General features: G+C 40.6%; 1 protein-coding gene across 1 annotated transcript in view; it reads left to right on the top strand.

The window, feature by feature from the left end:
• Window positions 1–16,875: 16,875 nt before the first annotated feature.
• The window catches only part of grid1a (glutamate receptor, ionotropic, delta 1a), a gene marked incomplete at both ends in the record, with an annotated part of 277,575 nt that continues 267,199 nt past the window's right edge, over window positions 16,876–27,251 (top strand). Inside the window, 2 exons of the mRNA XM_079248482.1 lie at window positions 16,876–16,954; window positions 18,468–18,623. Of these exons, the coding sequence (XP_079104608.1) occupies window positions 16,876–16,954; window positions 18,468–18,623 (235 nt within the window). The remainder of the gene's footprint in view (window positions 16,955–18,467; window positions 18,624–27,251) is intronic.

Here is a 27,251-nt window from a genome sequence, read left to right as displayed (position 1 = left end):
TGAAGCAGGCTTTCAGGATGTCAGATCATTTCAGTTCTGACTAAATCTATGTTGTGGCCCTGTAGCTGGTTCAGTGTAGAGGGTCATGAGGAAGGGCTTGCAGGACTCTCTGCTACAATTCCCCTAAAAAAACCCGGAAGATGGAGGAATTTTTGTCACAATCACTGCATTTCAAACAAGTTGTGTGTAGTACACATTAATCCCACTTTGTTCTAACCCACTGCACAGAGCAGACTATAAATATGTAGGAGTTATGTACAGACTCGTGTCAACATTTGTGACCATATGCTGATGGTCATCTGCACAAGCATTAGAAGTTAATGTGGTATACAGGATTATAACAATAAATTTGGCATAAGCTATCACACAGGACTCCAAGGTGGAGAGAGACAGATTTTCCAATCATATGATGAATGAGAATCCTCTTCACCCATCTGATACACTTGTCACACAAACCTTTTAGTGTTTTATGCAGTTAATGTGATGATATAAGCAGATGAGTTTAGCACCTAACTCTAAGAAACCTTATGAAAGGAGTTCAAGTATCACTTTTACATTAATTGTGTGGTGAATTTAGGTTATGGGGACCTTTTACATTTATCTCCAAAGACACATTTATGTTTAGATGTAACTTGTGAGAATGAGAAAAACTCATGAGATGAGGTGGCTTGATCAGGTACCTGCTATTTCTATAAAGCCCCATTTTATAGTTTGTATGAGCGAGTACCTTAGGCATAACATGGCCTGCACAACAGATAGTATTTTTGCTGAAATTTTCAGCATCACTTGGAGCATGAATGATAATGTCTTTTTCAAGTGAAAATTATGCATATGTCTCTGAGACTAAGTGTGTTGCAGCCACTTGTCATTTAAGACAGATGACTCAAGCAGTTCACATAGTTACATTAGCATCTGGCATCTTGTGTGCCACCTACAGGTGTTTATCAAGTCTGAAAATGCTCTTGCCCTCCTTAGAGAGCATCTCACTGTCCACACACAGATGTTACTGCATCTTCCAAAAGCCACAATGCCAGTTTCTAAGAGAAAATATTCATCAGGAGATTTAGGTTACAGTTAGTTGCTATGGTGACAGAGCCGAGTAAGAAGTTAAACATCATAATAAAGAAAATCCAGAGTGGAACCTGAAGGGACTTTGACCATCCACTACACTGCTTTGCAGTACAGGCCTCTGTAGTGAAATCAAAGAATCCCATTTTCACAGAGCTCAGTGATGTAAAATCATTTTAAGCTTCTGATTTTAAAGTGTAGTTTTTTGCTGAGTGTTTGAAAAAAAAAAAAATGTGGCCCATTGGTATGTTTACCACTTCACTGCAGTGTGAAAACAAAACTAAAATCCTGCTCTGAAATAGACATGCTCTGCACCATCTGAATGGCTGCTTACATTACTCCAAAAGCTGGGTTAAGAGTGCCATCACAAATTAGTGAGATAAACTTTAGGCACCTGCATGGCCTCATACCAACAAATGCTGGCTTTGAATGTTTTTTGTTAATAACAAGATGGATTTTTATTTATTTATTTATTTTTTTTATTCTTTGAAGATGCAGACTATTATTTTATAAATACTTAGAAAATTAAAGTTAAACTAGAATGCTGTTTTAAACTGCACTGCTGTTCAATAACTTTGTATCTTGTAAATATTGAATTGTTTTTGTGGCAATTTTAATTTGTTTATGTGGATGCAGTGATATGTGTGAACACATACTGGTTTTTAGTGGTGTTCTTGAACTTATGAAATGATTTCCTTGACAACAGAGAGTAAATATTTACCTCCACATTTATCTCAGAGTCTCATGGTCTCTTAGAAACTTTTCTTTTTACTGGTTATGTTGATCTTAAACTGGATAACAGGATATTTTTTATGATCTACACAACCTTTCCAGCCTTTTTGTTGAGCCTGTCCCATATTTTCTTTTTCAAAATGCTATGACATTTTGAAATGAATTTCATCTTTTAGTGTGTTGCTTTTGCATAACTTTCAAGAAAATATAATGTTTCATCTTTATCTTTGTGTTGTCACTGATTTACTTGAGACCTGTCCTCAGCGTACTCCACTCTTCTGCTGACAGGATACCCTCTAACTTTCCCTTTGTACCAGATTACACTAAGTATGGAAAGTGAATATACAGTTTAGGCTTAGACAATTCCAGTGCTAGAGACCTGCAGTTCTGCAGGTTTTCCACGTTTTGTTTTTAACACACCTGATTCTAATTAATTGGCTTAAAAAGAATTAAATCTTTTTAAGTCAATGTCAGACTCAAATACTCCAATAGTCTTTTTTTGTCTAAGGGCCTGAAGGCTTCTTAGCCCGTACTTAGCATGATGACATTAAACATTTTCAGAAACAAACTAAACAGCTGACCTTTAGTCGATCAGTTCCATCATAGGGATGTTCTCATCTTTAATTGCTAATCTGGAACCTATGCATTGATGGATGAGTGTGATAAATGATGCTTTAAAACACAGTAATATAAACAAATCTATTTCATAATTACCAAAACCATAAATAAAATGAGGAACTGCAACATCTTACAAGGGAAGCTATAATCAGCTGCTTGTAAAAACGAATATTTATTTCACTGCCCTGTTGGCCAACACTGCAGTCTTTTGTCCAGGCAGCATCCAGTCAAAGCTAGTGGCATGGGAGAACTTGGACAAAGCACTACGTGTGGGGTTTCCAGACGTTTCCAGGTGCAGGGAATGGTTCTTACGTTTGATCGTTCTACCGGTGAAGGTGCAGACACCTCAAATGGGAGTTCTAGCCTGAAGCAATGGATGCTCAATCCTCTGGGTTATAATGCATACTGTTGGCGTTAGCTCAATTTGAGATGAGCCTACAAATGTGCAGACAGAATCCCATGTTCCAGGATGAAGGTGTGAAATTGGGAAAACATGGGCTTTTAGCAGGCAAGGACATAGCAGTATGATGCTGTCATAGGAGTAAAAGGAGGAGAAAAAAGGGGGCATATACAAAGGATTACTACTTCCAAAAGGCAACATATAGTAGGGTATTTTAGTGAGTTTCTTATAAATCTTTCCACAGAAAGAGTTCTATTGTCATGAAGCCTCTATAAGCCCACAGAGGGAGTGTGTCAGAGTGGATGGATAGGCCAATAAACAACACAAGAGAATGCTGTTCTCTTGTGCTGTCCTGACACTTTTATTGTAATAGTCATAACCCCAGTCCTCTGATCTTAACAAAACCTGTGCTTTTCTAACACAAACTGTTTTTTATACATCACTCTGGATGGAGACTCAACACATTAGTCTCTTTGTTTGCCAGCTTCATAGAAGTGTGTTTATATACTTACATGTATATACTTAGAGAACCTTATGCTTAGATTTCAAATTGTATTTGATTATATCTGAAAGAAGTGGAGAGTTAAACGCATATTTACTTGACTCTTCCCAGTGAATAGTTGCACCTGTCTTCTGATTTAAACAGTAGTTAAAGTAAGTAATGTACTTATACTAGAACATTCACGACTCCGGTTTTACTCATTGGTGTAGTCCGGGGTATATGTGGGTATATCCTTTTTGGTCAGCATTCAGTATACCTACTTCTAAACCCTCTGTGATGCTGCTTTTACAATTACCAACGTCCCTGCACACATACCTATGTCGCCCAGAAGCTCAGCTAAGGTTACTTGTGCTAAACTGGTGCAGCTAGCCATCAGCTGCATTAACTTTAGCACGGGGGCCGACAGATTCACAAGGGTGCAAATAAATCACTGCTGAGTTCTAACCGACTTCAAGGAGACATATCTGCATAGAAACTCTATCAAGATGAGCTTAACAAAGTAGTTGAGAAGGAAGCACACATTTAGAGCCACTGTAAGCAAATCCAATTTGGTTTCATGCCAAATCTAGCATTTATAGTGCTAGATTTTATCAGAAGACCCAAGGCTTTAGCTTCTTAAAAGTAGTGTTGAGGGCCAAAGGGAAGGGAGGAACCCCATTGTGTTAAAAGACGATCAGGAACTGAGCAGAATACTAAAACTCTTGTCAACTCTACTGCTTCCACCTAATATAAGAGAGTGAAAGATCTTTCAAGTACATCTGTGAAGCTTGCAGTAAGAGAGCAAGAGAAGAGGAGTGATGTGGGAACAGCATAAGAGAAAGTGAAAGGAGATGAAGGGAAATTGCGGGAAACACAGGCAAACCCTTAAGTTAACTTAGCTCAGCCTTCCAAGGTGCTGATATTTAGCTTTGACAAGATTTAATTATTGTTTTGAGCTATCAATCTGATGCTTGTCTCATTGTACACTGTCAGATTAGAGCTGTCATTTTTTTTGTTTCTCTACAAAGATGATGACGACAAGCTGTGGAGCCACCAAAATACTGCAATTAGTATACTGTGCTTCTATTTGATAATGTTTATTCAACTTGTTTTTCTTTTTGTAAATAAAAAAGAAAACAACAACCTTTGGCATTCCTGAATTCTCCCGGGTACAATCAAAGCGTCTTTCCTGCGACCTACTGGGATGCCAAGGTTTTACATGTGACAGATTTTATGCCAAAGAGTTCATTCAAAAAAACTTTTCTTTTTTGTAAAATATGCCTTAAAAGGTTTATTAATTGTCACATAATGCTGGCTGGCATGAAATGTATCCCCAGTAAGAGCCTGTCAGTGGAAAAAGACTTCTTCTGGCAGGTAATTCAACTCTTAGGGCGTCTGATTAGATGTGCAGCAATGATAGAAATTTTAAATGTAGGGTTGGAAAGCTATCTGAAACTTTGTGAATAAGGAGGACAAATGTTTTTTGGCTGTGACTGACTGGTGACCTGTCCAGGGTGTACCCCGCCTTTCGCCTGATGATTCCTGGGATAGGCTCCAGTTTTCCCTCGACACTAAATTGGACCCAGTGGTATAGAAAATGAAAGCATGTTCAAAGCTGTGACATGGAAAGTACATGCCCTAAATCAGCATGTCTTCCTGAGATAATGCCAAACATGCATTTGCCCCTGAATTACATTAACTTTTATGTTCCGCCATGTTCAACAAACACCAAATGTTTTGAAAATGATAGGAAATGACATGCTCATGCACGTATGTACTCTGAAATATATCCAATAATGGAATGGTAAATGTTGTTGTTGACATGGCCCTCTGATGGGGTTGGCACATGTTCTACCCTGGACCACTCTGGAGTCCAACTTCAAGCCAATTGCACAAGTCTCCATCAAATGTGGCATATATCAAGGAGATGCTCTGTCCCTGCTGCTGTTCTGTTCTCCCCTCCAGCCAACTAATCAACCAGACTGGCTATGGATACCGACACAGGAATGGGGCCACCATCAGCCACCTCCTGTACATGGATGACATCAAGCTGTACACTAAGAGTGAGCGGGACATCGACTCACTGATTTACACCACCAGGATGTATAGCAGGGACATTGGAATGTCATTCGGACTGCAGAAATGTAGACGGATCATAACAAAGAGAGGGAAGGTAATCCATACGGAGGGCACTGCACTCCCGGACGGCAGGATAGCAGATGTTGAGGAAAGCTAGAAGTACCTGGGCATACCACAGGAGAATGGCAACCATGAAGAAGCCACAAAGAAAGCTGCCACAGCTAACTAACTGCAAGGACTGAGGCAAGTACTGAGAAGTCAGCTCAAGGGCAAGAACAAGATCCGTGCAATTAACAGCCACGCCCTGCCAGTGATCCGATACCCTGCTGGGAAAATAAGATGGCCAAAGGAGGAAGCTCATACCACAGATGTCAAAACATGGAAGCTGCACACCATGCATGGAGGGTTCCACCTCAAGTCCAGTGTCCAGCAAATACACACAAAATGCAAAGAAGGGGGCTGGGGACTAGTGAGCATCAAGGCCACTATCCAAGCTGAAACATCCAAGCTCCACAAATACATCAGGAAGATGGCACCGAGGGATGAAGCACTTAGTGAACATCTCAGACAATGGAATTGGGAGGAACATGAGCGGCAGATTACTGAAGTGGCCGATATAGACAAGTCCTATCTACGGTTAGAGAGGGCTGGACTGAAGGACAGCACAGAGGCACTAATCATGGCAGTACAGGAGCAGACCCTGAGCACCAAAGCGATCGAAGCCCAGATCTACCATAGCAGGCAGGATCCCAGGTGCAGACTATGCAAAGGAACTCCTGAAACAATTGAGCACTTCAGAGCAGGGTGCAAGATACTGGCAGGCAAAGAATACATGGAGCACCATAACCAAGTAGCTGGCAAAATGTACAGGAACATCTGTGCAGAATATGTACTGGAGACCCCCAAGTCCCAGTGGGAATTTTTTTATCTTGTTGTTTTAGGTAAAATAAAGTGGCTAAGTGGACTGTGTAGTTGACTGAGTTTTTTCCCCCCTCTTTTTTTTAAAGTAGAATTTCTTAACAAATCCAAATGACCTTCCTTGAACCACAAAGATACTAAAAACATTTTCTTCTTTTTTCTTATTTGCACTACATACCTGTCTTCAAGTAGATTTCTCAGTGTGTTGCTGTTAATTGGCTCCCCTCTTAACAACCCTGCCATCTAATAAACTGTCTTTAAAGCAAACCTTGAGTACATGCAGATGACAGTGGCATTAAGTTCAATAGAGCTGCTTCGGTTTCCTGTCTTACTTTGTAGTTTTTTCCTCTTGTGCATTTAGTTTCGATTCCCTTTCCTCTTAATTAGTACACCTGGTTTCAGTTAATGCAGTCCACCTGTGTCTCGTTGTTTTCTGTGTATATATGCTACTTGGTTGCTTTTCTGCGTGGTCTGTTCATGTTATTAAACAATATTCCAGGCACCTCCGCTGATTTTCTTCTTCCAATCTCTGCAATTGGGTCTCCACAGCTTCATGATATAAACACCCCTTCAGGGAAACCAAAAGTTTTCCAGGTAATGTTGAATAATAAGTCTTGTATTGTGATAATAAGAAAAACATCTTTAATAATTCATTCATTAGCAGATTTTCAAGTTTTAATGCAATTTAAATGGTAGCATGGTATTTGATTTGATGCTTCACACTGTTTTAATCTAAACCATTGGGCAAATAACAGTAATTGCTTAGGGTCCCTGCTAAAAGAAGGAACATCCTGTAAAGCAGAAAAATGAGCCCATGCTTTTGTTTTAAGATTAAGACTACTGCAATCCCTTATTGTTGAGCTGTCCCATATATGCTCTGTAGCAGATCCAAATCACTGTGGTGAGGGTTCTGATGAAAACTAGCAGGAGGGACCATTATTCTCCAGCTTTAGCTTCTCTTCACTGGCTTCAGTGCAGAATTGAACTGAAAATGATTTTTCTTACATTACATAAAAGTCGTCCATGACAAAACTTAGTCCATAAACGATCTCATAGTTGCATATTTTCCCCAACAGAGCACTCTCAGACTGCAGGTTTATTTGTGCTTCCGTTCATTTATTTTTCTGCCACTCATCAGAGGTCGGGTTGTGGGAGCAGTATCCTAAGCAGAGAAGACTGGACTCTCCTCCCCCCACCTACGTCTTCCAGCTCCTCTGAGAGAACCCGGAGGCTTTTCCAGGCCAGCTTAGAGGCTAGCCACTTCATTTGGCTCCCCTTGATGCAGAGGAGCAGTAACTCTATAACTCCAGTCCCCTTCTGGATGACTGAGCTTTTGCTCCTATCTCTCAGGCAGAGCTCAGACACCCTACAGAGGAATGTTGTGACTTGATCTATATGTCACAGCTCTTAATTAGGCCCACCTCTGCCTGGTGATCATGCCCATGCTACCTACCTGTTCTCTTCTGTAGTAAAGCTGACTCTTGTCACTCTTCCAGCACCACAATGTCTCTTACCACTTTTTCAGTGATCCAGCATCATTCCACACCCACTGAATTTCTATGTTTTTACCTTTTCTGCATTACAGAGTTCTGCTTCCGCCTTGCGTCTTGGTTATACGGTGGATTTCTGCTTGCCGTTCCAAGTTTCAACAGATTATTTCAAACTTTTCTCCCCTTCATCCAAATTGCACATTTTTGAAATCATTACTCCTGACCAAAAGAGTAAGTTTGACCAGACCAAGAAAAACAGTCTACATTCTCTCTTCTTGTAAGAAACAAAACTGAAAACTTTTCAGTCTTTTGTTGTGTATTTCAGTTAAAGACTCTCAGGCCATTACAACACAAGTCATTTCATCCACTTGTATTCGTGACGTCATTCTTTTGGTCACAACATTAGACTGTATATGAAAAGATGGATGGAGCCTCTGTGACATCACCCATAAGTTCCTAAAGAGCTGAATTGAAGCTTGGTGGGCGGTTCCTACCATCGCCATCTTGGCAGAGGCATGTGTGTCATCTCGCCCAGAAAATACAAATATGTGCAAAGAGGTGGAGCTGAGAGGGGGGCTGTGAGCATCATAGTAGATGAATGACATCGAGCAAACTCCGGGCTGCATGTAGCAAAAGCTAACCAAACTAACCCGGAGATAACAGGATCTAACCAGCTAACGGAGGTAGCCGCGGTTCTGCGTTCTTCTTACTTGAAGCGGGAGATCGTGTACCTGTCAATCAAAAGGACAAGGCCCTAAATATGCCAAATTTTGAGATTGAATTACTTTTAAACAGGCGAATTAGAAAAATATTCACTCCCCACAAAAACGAAAATGGATTTTTGAACCAGGCTGTACACATGTTTATTTCTGCTTAGAAATTGGCCTTTTTAAAGATGTGAGTCAATGGGGATTTGCTTTGTTTTGAAGCCCCTAGCAGATGAAGGGGGAACTGCAGTTTAATGCACTTCCGCATAGGCTTCACTTTTAACTGCCGGAGGTTGCCGCTTGGTGACAACCCACAGCTTGTGACCATAGGTGATGGTAGGAACATAAATCAACTGACTGAGAGCTTCACCTTTTAGGTCAGCCCCTTCCTCACTACAAAAGACTGATGCAGAGCCCACATCACTGTGGGTGCTGCACCAATCTGCCTATTCAGTCCCTTGCTCAATTCTTCCATTGATTGTGAACGAGACCCCAACTTACACCTGGGCCCAATTATTCCCAACTCAGGCACACTTTTCTAGCTAAGGACCATGGTCCTGGATTAGGACATGATGATCCTCATTCCAGCTTACTTCACACTAGGTTGCTTTATGACCCTGGGTGTGGTTATAAGCAGTGCCTGCACCAGTCTGGAGGGTTAAATCTGAGATAAGTGGAAAATCCATTCATGTCAAACAGAAATGTGCATGAAATATCAACAAGTGTCTGCAGCACAAGAGGTAAGAGTTTGAGATCGCAGCTGATGAAGCCAGTAGTCACATCATCTGCAAAAAGCAGAAACCAAATCCTGAGGCGACCAAACCCAACTCACATGCCACAGGACTCACCTGCGTCCACGATCAAACGCCTTCTCCAAGTCTACCAAACACATGTAAAGTGGTTAAATCAACTCTCAGGCGGCCTCCATGACCTTGTAGAGGGTGTAGAACTGGTCCATTGTTCACAGCTAACGTAAAAACCACACTGCTCTCCCTCAATCTGGGGTTTGACTACCTAATTGATCCTTTTGTCCAGGACTCCTGAATAAATCTTGCCAAAACGGCTGAAAAGTGTGATCCCCTGTAGTTGAAACACACCCCCTGGTTCCTCTTCTCAAACGGGGGACAACCAACCAGACTGCCAGTCTAGGAGTGTTGTGATCGATGTCCAGACAATGTTGTCAGCCAAGATGGCACCACAACACTTGATGTTTCCAGACTGTGTAAGATCAGAACAGAAGATAAAAACATTAGCCATCATTTATCTCCGTTATGGAATCAGCTCCCAGTGTGGGTACAAGAGGCAGACAACTTCTCTACCTATAAGATTAAAGTGGAACTATTATGTGCATTTCAGGCTAATTTATTTTTATTTCTGAGACCAGAAGGGCTGGGGTTGATCAAGATATTGCCACAAATTGCGTTATTTACTTCAGACCAACCCTCTCTGTAGGCTGTCAGATCAGCCTGCGGGCAAAACGAGTGGATTGAGACTCTTCCGCATTAAGCCCCGCCTCCTGCCACTGCACTACATCAGGAGTGCGCACCGCACCTGCTTTCGCCGTCATTGTAACATCTCATAAACAGAAGGATTAGGCTAATATGAACTCAATAAAAAAAAAAACAAAATACAATGTCAACACATAGCATACAGCTCTACATGTTGGAACTTGAATCAGACCCTGAAAACAAAGTGGAAAACAGCAACCCACAGCAACGAATGCAGCAGGATGTCTCTCTTTGGTAAAGTCACCAGCCATTGTTGGAAATAACTTTATCCCACGTTTTCCACCTGTCTGATGTATTTGTACATGCCCTTGTTAACCAGTAGAAGGTAACCAATCACCGAACCTTATCCCCCGGGACGTCACAAGGATTTCCAAGTAGAAAAAAAACTCTCTAAAGCGACGCGTTTTTCGTTGCCATGGAACTCAAACTCAAACTCAAACATGCGTTTAGGTGATAAAAAACATGTCGTTCACATGTGTGATAAGGATTCAACACTGTAACACTGTAGAAAGCTCAGAAAATTCCAAATACCATAATAAGACCCCTTTAAGCTTAAAAAGCTAGTAGGGGTTGCTTAGCCATCCCTTTAGTTTTGCTTTCATAGGCTTAAACTCCAGGGACACCTTCCATCATCCAATCAGCACTGCCCTCCATTTTTATTACTTTGATTTTAAATTTCCTTGTAATTTATTGGCATTATTAACTTATATAGGTTTCTTTTCTTTCAGTAAGTTTCCCTTGCTTTGGTGCCTGTTGATCCAACTGTCCTGTTATCGAAGCACAACTAGTCAAAGCAGATAGCAGACCTTCCTGAGCCAGGTTCTGCTGTGTTTTTTTTTTTTTTCTTTTTGTTTTCCTGTTGAAAGGGAGGTTTCTTTTTTCCTTTTTTGTTCCCCTTCAGCCTGTCCATGCTCAGGATGGGGGTTTTAATTGAAGAGAAAATTTGATGTAATCTTTTGATTTTCCTTAGCTAGATAATTATATTTTATGAATTAGCTTGTATGAACACAATTACTGTTGAATCAACTAATGTGGATTTGTTTTAATAGGAGCACAATCAGTTGGCCTGACTTAATTATGTCTGAAGTGCCTTGAGATTACTTTTGTTATGAACTGGCACTATAACAAAGCTGAATAGAAATATTGTAGTGTTGTATGTAATTTTGTAGCCCTCATAAATCATGGAATAAAACCAAAAAAATGTAAACAAATTGTTGCTCATCAAACTAAAAAAGTGCTTGTATTTGTCCTTCTGATCATTTAATTTAATTAAAAAAGAAACAATTTTGCTGTGTAATTGGCAATGGGCTCAGTCATTTAGAAAATATTTAATCTCCCTTGAGACAGCACGATTATCAGTTGGAAAACATCACAAACAGTAATACCTGGCACAATCTGCCATAGAAACTTCAAACATCCCCAGCTATAGATAAAGTGAACTGGGGTTCCATTGCTCTCGAGGAAATCGGCTGTAAAGAGATTTTAAGATTAATTGCATTTGTGAACCATCTGGCACGGTGTAATATTGCTCTTCATGGCTCTCACAGGTTGTCTGGCTGAGTGAAGACTGAAGAGAATAAGCTACAGGTGGGTCTTGGATCAATGAAGTTTGAAAAATGGTGAAAAACAAGTGAAGTGGAGGGCCCCGTGGCTGAGGTTGGTTGTGGCCCAGGAGAGGAGCTCTGCTTCTTACAGAAAGAATGGTAGATTTATGATTCATTCACACTCCAGAATAAACACCGACTTGTGGATGAGGTGCACTGTGGTTAGGGAGGATGGGAGAAAAAGGAAATATACCACCACAGAGCATTTCAATTCCTCTTAAGCCATGAGCAGCTCTTTTCATGCAATGAATCCATCACAAGAAGGGGAAAAAAAAGCAACTCAAGCCCTTGTTGATCATACAACTAGCTTGTGTATAGTGTACACACATTGCTTTCAAAAAGCTCATATGGTCTTTAAGGGAATATGTTGGAGCCACAGTGTTAAAAATTAAAAAAAGAGCTGTGGAAAGGTTTGGGCACAGTCTTTTAGAGGATGGTATGGTTCTGAGAAACTACATATCAAAAGCTGGCCTCGACCTTGTGTGGATCTTCTACAATACTGAGGCAGCTTCGTATTATGATAAGCCTATATACTGTGCTTGAAGGCTGGATCAGTACCTAAGATTGAATCCAGAGTTATTTTTTGTGTTTGAAAAACTCACAAAACATTCCTTGTTGCAGCTGTCAGAGTTCTTGACTCCATCATGGCCCAGACAGGCTTTCATTTGCTCGCATTTTCATCCCCTCAGTCCACTGCTATTTTTTTCTCCCCCATATAACTACATTGCATATGCATTTTATCCAATGATATGTATTTTTTCAGGTTTAGCCCAGTGTAAATTTGAAATATATAATGTTGCAGATAGTCAACAATTCACTCATTGAAATTCTGAGTCTGTGATGGAGGTTGTGCTTATTCTCCCATAACATGATTAATCTATAATGTTACCTCAGGCTGTGTATTTGGAAGAGGGAGCGTTGCTTATTCACCTCTTGTGCTGCAGACACTTATTGCTATTCCATGCACATTTCTGCTTGACATGAATGGATTTTCAACTTGTCTCAGATTTAACCCTCCTCCAAATTGGTGTGGGGGCTTCTTATAACCACACCCAGGGTCATAAAGGCACGGACAAAAACCCTCAGTCAAATCAAAATGTCAGATTGTGATTTCTAGATATTCTCCTTCCAATACAGCAAAGTAATTATGTTATAGATTCATATGCTGTCACGACTGCTTTCAGTCCATTCCTTGCTGGTAATATAGCTGATAACAGAATACATGCATGCCTACTGCTGCAACAAATGGTTTAATAATGTTGCAATACTGTACATTTGACTGCATGCAGATTTTTCAGATGACCACAGATGTGTGAGGCGAAAGGCAAAGGAAAAAAATCTATCTTAAGCTTATTTGGTACATATATCCTGAATGCATAAGGAGGAGAGCGGGCAAAATAGTTAAACTAATAATAACATATTAGTATTGTTTAAACACCATGCAATTGAACAGAGTTCTATTTTTGGACTCCAGAGCAAATCCGGTTAATATACTACAGCACTGATCGTGTTGCAAATCAATGAAGACAGACCAGCTACACAAAAGCAAAGCATGTATATTACACTGTAAACAGCAATTATTTCACAAGTAGCTGCGTGAACAGCCCCGAGCTATGCATACAACAACAGCATAAGATTAAACAGCGAAAAGGGACTCATCATACAGAAGTGAGGTCCCACAACAGAAAGACATGAAGGAGGAGCTGTGCTGTGAGCTTTTGGCTTCTCTTGAAGCAGTTTTTACTTTGAAACATCTAACTGCGACAGCTTCACTTCATCTAAATTCGCTGTTTGGCCTCGCTCCAAAAAGGAGGAGCAAAAGTCTGTCTTTCCTTTGCACCTCATTGCTCACAGCCATAAACATTAATGACTCGGGCTTGTGTGAAATTCCACCTTCACTGCTGAGAGTAGCCGTGACCTAACCGCCAACGTCTCGGTGACTGTGTACAGCACGTGAGATTAAATTATGTTGACACCCGTAGATGTGCATGAGGAACAGCACAGTGAATGGGACCATGGACTATGTAGAAATCATAAAGGTATCATAAAATCCAGAAACTGCAGTTGGCTACTTGATTTCATGAAATATATATTTCTTGCTGTCATTATTAATGCACGAATCTCACTTTAACATGGCATAAAAATACTGCCTGTATGCAGATAGTACATGATAAATGGTATTGATTGTTTAGAACATGCCAGGAGCATATGGTAATGCAGCCTGTCTTTCAAGAAATTACATAATAGATATTTGTCTATATGCCCAGAATGACAAAAAACCACAAGAATGTAATGTTTTTTATTGCCTGTTGCCTGTTTTTATCCATAATCATTCATCCACTTTCTCTACCTGCTTCATCCGATTCAGTGTTGTGGAGGATGAGGAAGTACCTTTTCAACATGCCACCTATCCATCATAGGGCTAATGCAGAGACAAGCAACCATAAACACTGTGGTACATGTAGAACCACAAGTTAATCCAACATGTATCTGTTTTTGATAGTAAGAGAAGGAAAATACTTTGAGAAAACCTTTTTTTTCTGAAACACTGACAGCAAAGGTGAAAAGTTGTTTGACTCAGATTTGATCCTTCAGCTTGCCTCAGTGTAACAGCCACCATCCACCTTGTCCTCCCTCTTCTGATTGCGCAACAATCACTGTTTGAAGAAACGACAGCACAGATGAACAATTCCATTAATGACAGTTTCATGTGATGAGAAATGTATCGTTTTACAATTTTGAAGGACAGACACAGAAATACATCCGTTTTGTAGCCCAGAAAGCTCTGAAGTGTTGGAATTATATCCCATCCTGTTGGCAGACCCTTTGCTGGTAATAGCTTGTATGAGATATTAAACTCACAGTATCTTCGCCAAAGCAGAACCCAAGCTTGTACTATTAAAGTTTATGTGCAAATTAAGAGCAAAAAAAAAGTCCATCAGATGACACTCATTCCAAATAACCTTGTCATTACTGGTATATTTAGGATCTGGTTTGTGTCAGAGTTGTTAAATTGTGAATTTACTGTTTTTGTGTTTTGTTTTCATTCATCCTATGTGTAAGTAGACATTTTTAAGTGTACTTTGTAGTTCTTAAACTGATGAAGCACCTTTTTAATGCGGTGTGCATCTTGGGGGGGTTAACATATGCATCTTATTTGGTTATGATAAAACTTGGTGAAAAAACTTGCAAAGACCTGTTTAAGGTTACACCACAGTTTGCAAATCAATAATTTATCCCAGCATCTTCATGTAGTCAAATTTCAGAGATTTTTAGCCTCTATTGGAATAAATAAAAGTTGTATGCTGTTTTGGATGCCTTTAAGCTAAAAACCCAAACCTAAAGTTGAATCTGTCAAACTAAATTCATCTTTTGCATGAGAACTGTGTTTAAGCCGCAATAATTCACACTCACACTGTGTTCCACGTTGTCTTTAAAACTGCTCACCATTCTGTTCATTCATCAAATACACACAGATATATGCTCTTGTTGCCACTTCAGAGATAACAGACAAATGTAGGAGCGTGATATAAAAAAAAAAAAAAGCTGCGTGCTTTTTAGTCCTTTATTATGGAAATGAGGCTGGAAATGGAACAATTTGAGCAGAAAAGCTGCAGTAGCAACAAGTTGCCAGCAGGGGCAGTGTGTGACACTGTAAAAACTTTGTAGGCATGCAAGTCTACACCTTGGTTTCCACGAAATTAAGGACATATTAAACAGAATGATGCAGTGAAACTGGTTGTTTCCCCTTAGCTGATAGAAAACATATAAATAAACACACAAGCGTGGGGATGCTGCCTCTGTTGCTGTTGGTGGGTTTATCCCAACGTGCAGGAGTGACGGCGCTGTCCACAGCTGCTGCTTCTGAAAGTTTCTGCTCCGCGCCTTTGACAGACTTAACCATACAATTAAGAGATATTTCCGCTTCATTACAGTCACAAGAAATATCCTTTAATTGTAAGATTATGACCATCAATGAACCCCGGTCTCTGCCAGCACTTCTTCCTCCTCTCAGCAGCCCTGCACGCGCTGGGTGGCATCCTCACACAGACTGGTCAAAGTGTCCCCTTGAAGTGGAAACGCAACACGATGCCGCGGGTAGAAATGACAAATGAACAACACGCCAAGGAGCTGGTGCAAAACAAACAAACAACCAAACTATTTGTGTTTGTTCCTGCTGATGGATGTGCAGCTTGCTCCAGTAAATCCGACAAGGTGTTCCCCCCCACGGTTCAGTCGGGCGTTGTGGTTTGAGTCACGTCTGTTCTTCATCCATCCACTCTCCCACCGAGAATCACGGCGTGTAAATCCTTCTTTTTCCTCTCTCTCTCTTTTCCACCTCAGCTGCGCTGGAGTGCGATGGTAGGCGATGCGTCTCATCCACTCTGCTCCTTCCTCCTCCTCATCATCCTCATCATCATCCACCACCTGAAATCGCCAACTTCTTCCAAAGCAAACAGTCTGCAACGCCGTCCACTTGTTTTTAACCTCCTTAGTGAAATCTGTGTGTCGAGTTTATTATTTTGTCTAAAGCGTTTGACACACTCACTATTGAGATTTTGTTTGTTTGTTTTTCTGCCTGTTATAACCTGCAACTCCTGCCTTTTAATTTATTAGCTCTCTGCGTGTCCTTCTCCTGCAGGTCCAAATCATTTCTACCCGGCTTGTCGGGACAGCAGCGGAGTCGTGAAGTCTCCGCAGTCACGTGATTAGGTCAGGCGTGAATAGTGTGCATGAATACATTTATATGTTCACATTTAAATATTTTTTTCTCCGGGAGTGTGTATGTGAGCGTGTATCCGTGTGTAGTTGGAGGGGTGTCCCTCCTCCGCAGCTTTTTGCTGCTTGCCATGCTTTAGACGCCGGAGCGCAGGGAGAGAAGCGAGAGTGAGGGAGGTGCGTCGGTCTCTCTCACCGGGCTACCTGTGTTTTCAGTCTTACCTCGGGTCCCCATCGGTTCCTCGTGTTTTTCAGCCCAGCTACCAGCTGTCCGCTTCTATTTTCTTCTTCTTGTTTTAGAAATAAGAAAGGAAAAAGAAAAAAAACAAATCAAAAGGAAAAAAAAAACTTGATCTCTCTTCTACGTGGTTTCGCGCTTGTCTATTCTGCCAGGAGGATCGTGGTTATTTCTTACTGGGTTTTGATCATCTTTTCTCCCTTCCTTTTTTCTTTTTTTTTTTTTTTTTTTTTTTACCCTTCGGGTGCTCCGTTTGGACAGAGTAAGACAAGCCGAGCTGAGCTTGGATGAGCCGCCTCACTGAAATCCCGAGATGGAGTTGCTGCTGATCTGCCTTTCCTTGTGGATATTGCAATGCAATTCGGCCAAAGCGGACTCAATCATACACATCGGTAAGCGTCCAGCTGAAACAACATGCTGTTAGACAGGTATAAAAGGCGCTGGAATAACACTGTGCGAGCTCATACTGCCTTGAATCGCAGGGTTTTGGGGAGAGGGCGGGATAAATAGTCTATTCTGCTTCCATCCTGTGTTTTATGGCAACACTTTGATTCTCAAACGAGTTGAAAAGTTGATGCATTGCAAATGGTCACGCCTCTGACCGTGACATTTCTTGAATAATGCAGTTATTTAGTTTAATGCAATCTTCTTTGTAGACATTGGTTTCACTTTTTTTTTTTTTTTTTTTTTTTTAAAGGCTGATTACTGCATTCACGTTGGCTTCCGATCAAAACCTGAGCTCTACCGGCCTATAAATCGCAGTCCTGCATTCAAAACACGAATTACAGTGAGCAGAAAGGGTTGTTTGATTCAAGCTTTTAAGATGTTGGTATCTAATCGCCAAATTACTTTGGTTTTGTTCTTTTTCCCCCCTCCCTTTAAGACCGTGCTAATTCCGTAGCCATCGAGCTTCAACTTTCACCAGAACGTGACTGCAATGTTAATAACAGGAGAGAGGGAATGCTGCTAGAGTTGCGTTTTAGGCTTGCTAAAGGCATAAAGCCTCTTTGTACTCAAACTTCAAAACCAGAGCTGCAGAGATGAGGGGATGCATAATGTTCTCATAATGTTCAAACAACTAGTGTTTGTCCTGGAACATGGCGTTTTTTTTTTTCCACAGTAAGAACCGAGGATGCAGACACGGTCCTCTTTACGCACCCCACACTGAATAATTGCCTTGATTTGTGCCCCCAATCCCCCCCCCCCCCCCCCCTTTTTTTTTCTTCCCACCAGTCACGTAGCAGCTCATAATGACTGGGTTTGTAATCTCAGATAAAAATGTCAATGTCACTGTGAGGAAATTTTCATCTTGGTGCTGCTGCTGCTCGCAGTTTACTGCAACAGTCTGGCAAGCAGCAGGTGCTCAGTCACTGGCTTAATACAGCGTTGGGACTCCATCCAGATTATATTGGCTAATGCTCCGCATAACGTTTGGGTACCCCAATTATATTTCTCCTTTCCCTGAAACCTCTTTCCGTGATATATGCGCGCTCTCTATAGCAGCTGATGCCATTTTGATAAACGGAGGGAGAGAGAGAGAGAGATGGTTCAGCTACAGCATGCCTCCTGCAGAGGCCTCGTAATGATGAGTAGGTTGGCTCAAACTCATTTAGTAGACATTTAAATTAAAAGTTTGGTAAAAAATAATACTCTTTATTTATGAAATGAACCCGGTGTTAAGGGTGTGGAGGCCATGTCGCTCTCCAAGGTGCTGAAAGAGGCTCCGAAAAGCAAAAACACTCATCGTTTGTCTGTTTTAATGAGTGTTGTGAAATATAATGATACATTTGCCATGTTTTCTTGTTAAACTGAATTATTACGAGCCTAATTCTTTCACCTACAATGCTTAAAGTGCAAGCCCCTCATGTCCTACAGTCTTCTTTAACTTATTATTTTGCTCAACAGGTGCCATATTTGAGGAAAACGCTGTGAGAGATGACGAGATTTTCCAACTTGCCATCTCAGACCTGAGTCTGAACGACGACATTCTACAGAGCGAGAAAATCACCCACTCTGTGAAACTTATAGAGCCAAACAACCCTTTCCAAGCTGTCCAGGAAGGTAAGCAACCCTCCCAACCTCGTGCACCGTTTTTTGTTTGTTTTTGTTTTTTTTTTTGTCCCTGGTATCTCATCTGAAGGCTTGGAGCGCATCAGTTAGCCGCTCTCCTTCCTCTGCCTCCTTTATTTACAATCAGCCATGAAGTCCCACATGTTCTTGTTGGAGTCTTGACTGTTTTGACTCTTTCCGAGTCAGAGAAAACACATTGATGTGATGGCAAGTAGCGAAGACAAAGTTTCTGTGAGCTTGCATGTGTGCATGTGTGTGTGTGTGTGTGTGTGTGTGTGTGTGTGTGTGTGTGTGTGTGTGTATGTGTGTGTGAGATCACCTGCAAAGCGCAGTTCCACTGATGCAAAAGAAAGGTGTGTTCTGTAGTGGCATAGCTAGGTGGAAGCATTGAGTTAGAGCACAGCAGCTAAAAGATAACTGAGCAAAAGGGAGGGAAAAAAACTCATCTGAGGAAGATCAAATGCAGTTCCAGCTCCATGTCATGGCACTGAGAGAGAAATATCTGTGTCTCGTTATGCCTCTTTGAATGATGAGCGCCACAGTGTCGTGCACACTCTTCTGTCATCCTTCAGCTTTTCGCCTGAGATGTTTTGACCTGTCTCATTTGCATTCCACATACTGTAAGAATGTGCAGACACACACATCAGGCAGCAAATTAGCATTGAAATTGTTTTAGAAAAGGTTATCTTTCTCAGACATTAAAGGGTGATTCTGTATAATGTTGAATGCAGAAAAAAAAAATCATTAAAAATTCTGCTTAAACGAATCCTTCAGACTTTAATAGGTTCATAAGGACCTTCAAAAGCTGTTTATGTCCCCTGCACCTACTTACAATGTCTGTACTTTTGTCCCCAGTTTGCACAAAGGCCTTGATGACTCATTGCTATTCATAGTATCCCTGACAAGCACAGAACGATAATATGTCGTGCCTCTTACTATAATTATTGCTTGTCATTTGGCTCTGGCACTTAACACTATCACAAATATGTAGTATTAAAAATCATATCCCCTTTCTGTAAACTTAAACCCTCACTTGAAAGAAGCCTTTCATCTGATGCCTTAAAATGAACCCAAAGTACTTGGAGTGACTCTGGCCAGCTGCTGCAGAGGAAAGAAAAAAAAAAAAAAGATGCTCTAGACAAGTGTGACTTGCCTTGTTTATCAGCTGCTGTTCCTCAAGATGTAAAAGTGTTGCAATGAAACTGACTGGCTAACAAATCACTCACCATTTGTAGTTAACACTAATTAACTCAGCATGGCAGTAAAAGATTAAGTTTTACACTTGTTGGAGATTATACATCCTGAACTTGGACTAATTGTCTTAACAATAGTTTTTCTTGACAAGCCACAGAATATAACACAAGTGGATGCCTGTGGGGGGAAAAATAGAGAAGTTCTTGATGCTTTTTTTCAGCGAAAAGCTTGTTAATTCACATTGTAAATGATTTCAACGTTTACAGATTGAACTTACTGTTGCCTTGATTGGATATCATTTAACGTGCTTAATTACTGTTTACAGCCATTCTCCTGATAATCAAATATTCATAGACGTGAGTGGCTAGAGGGAGATGGGGGGTCATTCGATTTCCAGAGAGAGTGGGAAATAATGTGCTGTTGATGACGCGAGGATCGATGGGTGGCCAATGTGGCAAGTGCTGAGTGACTACGGGGGATAAGTTAACCTTTTGCAATCCCGCTGTGATGGCTGTTAGGACTTTGCCACTGCAAGGCAAGGAAGGAGAGGAGGAGAGGGTGGGCATACACTGGGTGGGGGATGACTGGAAGTGTGAGGACAGGAAGGATGAAGGGACAGAGGCAGAGGACGCAGGGGTTGGAGAAGAAGTCCGGAAATGAGATTACAGTTGGGAAGTGCAATAAGGAAAATAAGATCTATGAATACAGGTTTAAAAAGAAGAGGGGGTTCTGATTGAGACATGAATAAGCTGTCAACTAAAGAAGGAGCAGGGTTAAAGGTAGCCATGAGGTGATGAAGAAAATTTTCCCTGTGGGGAGCAGTTGCAGTGCCATGCTTATCCCTCTTTGGCTTACGTTGTCCTTGTGCTGGTGGGAACATACATTAATGAGTATGTCACACTGACACCATCCCCGCAAACACTCGACTATTCAGTCCACCCACGCGCTTATCGTTTTAAGATGACAGCTCAGGGCTTGCTGCATGTGGTCCTATTTATAGGCCAGAGCTACTGGAGAGGATGAAGAGGCCCATTTCGACAGTGAAAACTCCGAATATGCATCTTAGAGGTATTGACGCTTGTCAAATGAATTACGGTTTCACATACCATCAGTTCTCAATACTGTCGCAGGGGAAGAAGAAACAGATGTTGCTGGAGATTAGTGTGAAGCAGCTGCAAGAATGATAACATGGACTGAATAGTTTAATTCTACATAATTGTATATGATTCTAGCAATATTGGCAATATGGTAATGTTTAGCTTAAATAGTGAGCTTTTGTAGAAGATGAGTGGGAAAACTTTAAGAACATTAACTGATCTGTGATAAAACAGCACTAACTGAAGGTCTCATAACTATAACCCACTATATGAAGCATAACAATTAGAAATGCGCATGTTTGACACATCTTAAGATTTTCACCCCAATGTTGTCAACCTGGTTTAAAAGTTGGTTTCCCTCCAGAAGACAAGTCTGCAGAGCAAAGTGTGTAGAGTTTTTGTTTTTCTGTTTCGCATTTTATTTGTAGGAAAGTGTCAGAAAGGAGAGAGGAAAGCTGCAACCTTGTGTCAATATGTAAATCCAAACTTTTACCTGCTTCAAGAAAAGTTGAACCTGAAAAATGGGGATTTTCTTTCCCACCAGCTGCTGTGTTATAATACGATGAGGCAGCATAATGTAAACATCTCTAAACAGAATACGGATCATCAGTGCATGCAGGATTACATCTAACAGGCCAGAACAAAACTATAGAAATCAAAAAGCTAAAGGGGAAAATCAAGACATTATCAAACATTTTTTTTGCTGCACATTGAATGTAATTCCAGTCAGAACCAAAGTCCTACAGTTATGACAGTATGATCCACTAGTGAGGCTGAAAATAGCACAAAAGCGTGAGAGCTCATGATGATAAGTTGAAGCCAATCAAAATGCTGGACATACCTTACATAGAGCATTTCCAGTTCCTGCACTGCTGGCTTTGAAACCACTATAAAGATATTTGATTTCACAAGAATTCGCATGAAAAATGTGTATATATATATTTTTTTTTTTACAAATATTAAAAAAAGTAATATTTGTCTTTGATCAGGACCTGATGCAAATTTGTAGCCATGTGTACAACAGTGATTAAGCTTAAAACATATTCTTATTAACAAATAAACCTGACTCTGCTTATTTATACTTAATTCTAACCAAACCTTAAAACCCGCAACAGACAACAAACTAGAAAAATAAAAGGTTGTTGGATGAAACTGGGACTTCTATGTGGTTCATTTACTTGCCATATTGTGATTTCATGGTCAGCTCAATATTCTCCTGCCTTCTCATGTTTTTGAGAAAATAATTCTTGTTGTGCAGTGTCAGAACTGTGACAGCTTCACATGATGGGGTTTGGGAACAGAAGGCAGTTTAGGAAGGAAAATGCTGGCAAAGATTGCTGTAGCCCAGAAAAAAAAAAAGTAATATATCCATTTGTTTTTATCCTACTTTGTGATATTGCTGCTGTTTTAACTGCTGACCAACATAACTAATGTAAACAGTGGAACTACATTGCCATTTTGTCCACAATAGGGTTCAGTCCTTTAAAAATAGGAGCATTTTGAGCAAAGCTGCTAGAAAACATAACCATCTGGTCAAAGTTAAGGGTTTCCTGCTCCTTCAGGTTGCAGTAAATTGTGGTGTTCTGTCCCAGAGTCCTCTTCATACGCCACACCACTAGTGATGGACCATTTTCTCCTGACCCCTGCCAAGGTAATGTCAAGGAGGATTTAATTCTTTCACTCTTATCCTGCTGGAAGCCAACAGAGTTTGAGGAACTTAGAGTGCAGTTATGTTTTCTCTTTTTTTTTCTTTCTCTTTTTCTTCAGTCTGTAATGGGAAAAAAAAGTTAAAATAAAGGTTCCTCTGAAAGAGTTGACACGGGTAGTATAATATCCTCCATCTGATCCTCCATTTATGACAACTCATTTCTTGTGGAGTTCTGTATGTGATGAAATGCTGCCCTTTCACTATTATTGTCCCAGTGAAAATAATAATGCAGCATAAATCTTTGTAATGGATTTGTTTGTGTTTTTATGTCTTTCGACCAGCTCTACACACAGGGAGGACGATGAGGCCATTTTACCAGCCCCTGTTAATCACCCAGCTGTAATTTTAATCCTTCATAAGCTCTGCACTGGGCTGTGTAAAGGCTGTTGGTAACTTAATCAGCTAAATGATGTTGCAGCAGAAGTATACCTTTCATTTAATCCCTTCACAGTGTTGGGCCTACAACTTCACATCATGTAAGGTTAACCTTTGTTTAGTTGTTTGTGTTTGCACAATAGCAACATACGTTGTCTCATTCGAAGTGTAGAAACTGATCAGGTTGGTAATTTTACTTTATAGATTTACACATTGCATCTTTTGAGAATAACACTATAACAACGTGCTTTATCACATGTCGTGTGGCTTTAACCTGCTTAGTTGAAAAAGGGCAAACACAGAAAATGAAACTCTTCCTGCGTTGCTGCTTCAGCATCCGTTCTGATTATCGTAAATTCTTTTCTGGTTAAATGTAGGCTTACATTAAAAAAAATATCTTCTGTCTGAAGTCATTTAGTTTCGTTTAGTTTTAACAGCTAAAACACTTCATCTAACATGCTCCAGAGGCAGGAAAGAGTCAAGTAAAGTGTGATGTTTGCTTCCAGATTATCCTGATATTTAATTGGTTCTGTTATTCCCTCTACCAGTGAACTGTTCCCAGCGCTACGAGCTGCAGCGTAAGAACCAAAGCGGTATCGATCCCCTCCGAGTCTGAACAGCTTGGAAGGCTATTTATTTATTTCTTTGCTAAACATATTTTTGCTCATTGCAGCCAAGATGCTCTATTTTAGATTCATCAGTTCAGATTAATTCAGAGATGCAGTTTATTTATTTATGCTCACTGGCCACTTAAGAGGCACCTGTTCAATTGTTTATTACCACAAACGACTGATCAGCCAATCATATGGCAACTCAGTGCATTTATGCATGTAGAGGTGCTCAAGATAATTTGTTGATGTCTGAACAGAATGGGAAGGAAATGAGATTTAAATAACTCTGAACATGGTGTGGTTGCTGATTTCAGATGAACTGGTCTGAGTATTTCAGTAATGACTGTCTGCTGGGACTTCACACACAACTATCTCTACAGTTCACACAGAATGGTCCGAAAAAGAGAAAATATCCAGTGAGCACCAGTCATCTGGAGGAAATGCTTTGTTGAGGTCAGAGGAAGATGGGCAACTGTCTGATTAAGGTTGATAAAAAGGCAATGATAACTCAGATAGCCAGAGGCTACAACTAAAGAATGCAGAAACATCATCTGAAGACATGTCCAACCCTGAAGCAGATGGGCTACAGCAGGAGAAGGCCACATCATGGTGTCCCTCCTGTCTGCTAAGAAAACAAGATGCTGATGCTACAATACACAGACTCACCAAAACTGGACAACAGAAGATGTTGCCTGGTCCGATGAGTCTTAATTTCAGCGTTCGACATGCAGATGATTGGGTCAGGATTCACTGTAAATAACATGGAAGCATGCACCCTGCCTTGTATCAGCGGTTTAGACTAATGGCAGTGATGTAATGCTGGGAAGGATAATTTGGTGGATCACTGTTGGTCCCTCGGTATCTACTGAACATACCTCTTTTCTGAGAATTGTTGCTGGCCTTTTCCCATCTTCTGACGGCCACTTCCAGAAGGACAATGCACCATGCCACAAAGCTCAACTCATCTCTGGTTTCTTGAACATAGCAATGAAATCATCACTCCACTGGCCCACACAGTCACCAGTGCTAATAGAGCACCTTTGGATCGTGGTGGATCTGGAGCTTCTCATTGTGGATGTGCAGACAACAAATCTGCAGCAGTTGTGTGATGCTATCATGTCAAGATGGAGCAAAGTCTGCAAGAGATGCCTCCAACACTCTGCTAATTATATGCCACAAAGAATTAAAGCAGTTCTGAAAGCAAAAGGGGTCCCACTTTGCAGGAAAGTGTCTGGTAAGTGCATATGCTCACATGTAAATTTATGGGATTAGACTTTGTTGAGAGGATCCAGGACAGTCTTTTTTTTTTTCTGGTGCTTTTTCTATGAAAGTTGCACAGGTGTTGCTGCACACACAGGGCACCGTGTCTTCCTGTTAAACCCTGTAGACCTACACATTTTGGTTTGCCTATCTTTTATAAACAATTCCCTCAAAGTTTACACCAGACATCACATTTCCCTCTAAATTTAATCTGAACAGCTATTTCTGGTTGAGGATGAAAGCCAGCAGCATTGTTTTAATGGACCGCCATGAAATACGAGACGTATGGAATGAAAAAGTTTTTCATTTCTAATCGAACTTTGTTGTGTGTGGTTTGCTGGAAGAAAACATGTCACCTAAACAAGAGGAACTGTTTCACTTAATTACTGCATTGTGTGTGTGTGTGTGTGTGTGTGTGTGTTTGTGTGTGTTAGAGAAAGTGTGGGAAACAAGATGTGCAATGGTTATGAACCGCACCGTGATTGACAGAGGCTCCATCATTAAGAAAATTTTTTCTGAACTCGGCAGGAGGAGATCTCTGGACAAACAGCAGTGTCTTCCCCAGAGTCTGCTGCACATCTGATTTAAACCAGACAAACAACATCCCACACACTCATAACAAACACTCACACACCCATACACTTTTCTTGCTATTGCTTTTGTACTTGTGATTTTTCTTCCTCTTATTGTTTTTGCTGCTATTATTAATATATCTGTCACTGCAATTGTTGCTATTTATAAATAACCAAGCTGATATTGGTAATTCTTGTTTTTTTTATGTTTTTATATTTTCTGTTTACATTTTTTGTCTTCAAGCTTATTCTAAAAATCAGCTACCAGTCTGCCAGTCTGCTATTTTTGCCAGTGTTGTTCTGGTTTGTGTAAAAGAGGATCTTCCATGGAGTGAATGGATGCGGATACTTATGAACATGGATGGATGCATTGCCTCCTGAAGCAGATCAGTTTTATCTTGATATTGAACCATCCTGGTTGATTTGAGATTATTGCAGTCAGGCATACCTGCCTGTGGATGCTCCTGCTCTTGCATTTATTGTGCAACAGTGCAATAAAGAATGTATGATTTAAAAATGCAACAAAAGGCTTAGATGTGATGACATTTTACAGCGTATGTCTGCGCTAGAGCTCGTTTTAGTGTTATGGAGCGGTTTGTTTATTGCTGTGATTGTTTCTACTGGTATTACTTTCTTAGCTTCTTTGTTACTCTACCTTTTCCTTCTCATTCCTAAAGGCAATTTTTTTTTGTTTTACAGGTCATTTTTTTAATCCCATTACTCTGACCAGCACAGTTCTATAGAAACAGAAAACAGAAATGTACCTCAGTGCCAAAGTCATCTGCACCTTACAATGTGGATTGTAGCGGCCCAATGGGAGTGGTGGGCTGACACCGGTGTTCAAAAATATATATTCCCGAGGTTTTTCTTTAGATTTGCCAGAGTCAGCGATGTCTTGCAACTGAGCACCACCTGACACACAGAGGGAGCAGAATACAGAAGTGGAGAGAGACACACAGGTCAGGGTTTAAATGCTGGATGTGTTTTGTAGACCTGCAAGTTGCCTCCACTGCGCTGTCCAGGAACAGCTGTCAGAATATCTCTCCCATAGAGGGTCACCTCTGTGTCACATAACCTCCATATCTGCAACAGATGTCTCTTTTCTTTTCCTTTTGGCCTCTTAATGAAAATACATTTACACAGACAGTTAAACTGAGCCTTCCTTCATTTTATTTACATTTTGCTGTAAAACACCCAAACAGCTTACTTGTAATGTTTTGTGTAAAAAAAAAAAAAAAAAAAAAAAAAGGCTTTTGGAAGAATTTTCAGTGCTTTTCTTTGCAATTGGCTGCTTTTCACACAGTGTCAGTCAACTCAAGGGTTGAACCAGGGTTGTTTACAAATGGCAGTCTTACAAAAAAGTCTGTTTTTAAATGTTATCTTTTGACACTTTGTTACAAGCAGCCTGTTATGAAGACATACAATGTGCTTCTATTTTTATGTCTCAAAAAATGCCTGGAAGCAAATGAGCAGTACCTTGAAAAAAAAAACACATCCACCAAAAGACCTGACAGATTAATCTCTTTTCAGTTGCTGCATCTGAAATTTTTGCAAAATCACGCTGAGGTGTGCCTACTGACACAAGAACTGAACAGAAAATCAGTGGCACCAAGACTCATAGAGTGATGAGTCCTCCCCAGAGCCTAGACCTCAACATTTTAAAAGCAGTGTGGGATCATCTTGACAGAAAACAGAACAAAAGGCAGCCAACACTTTAGAATGTCCTTCAAGAAGCCCGCAAAACTATTCCTGAGGGCTATTTTAAGAAATTACAAGAAAGCTTGTCTCAGAAAGTTCATGCA

The sequence above is a fragment of the Telmatherina bonti genome, assembly GCF_933228915.1.
Source record: "Telmatherina bonti genome assembly, chromosome: 11".
NCBI classification, from domain to species: Eukaryota; Metazoa; Chordata; class Actinopteri; order Atheriniformes; family Telmatherinidae; genus Telmatherina; species Telmatherina bonti.
Note: the sequence above shows the minus strand (reverse complement) of the source record. Positions and strands in the feature narration are given on the sequence as shown.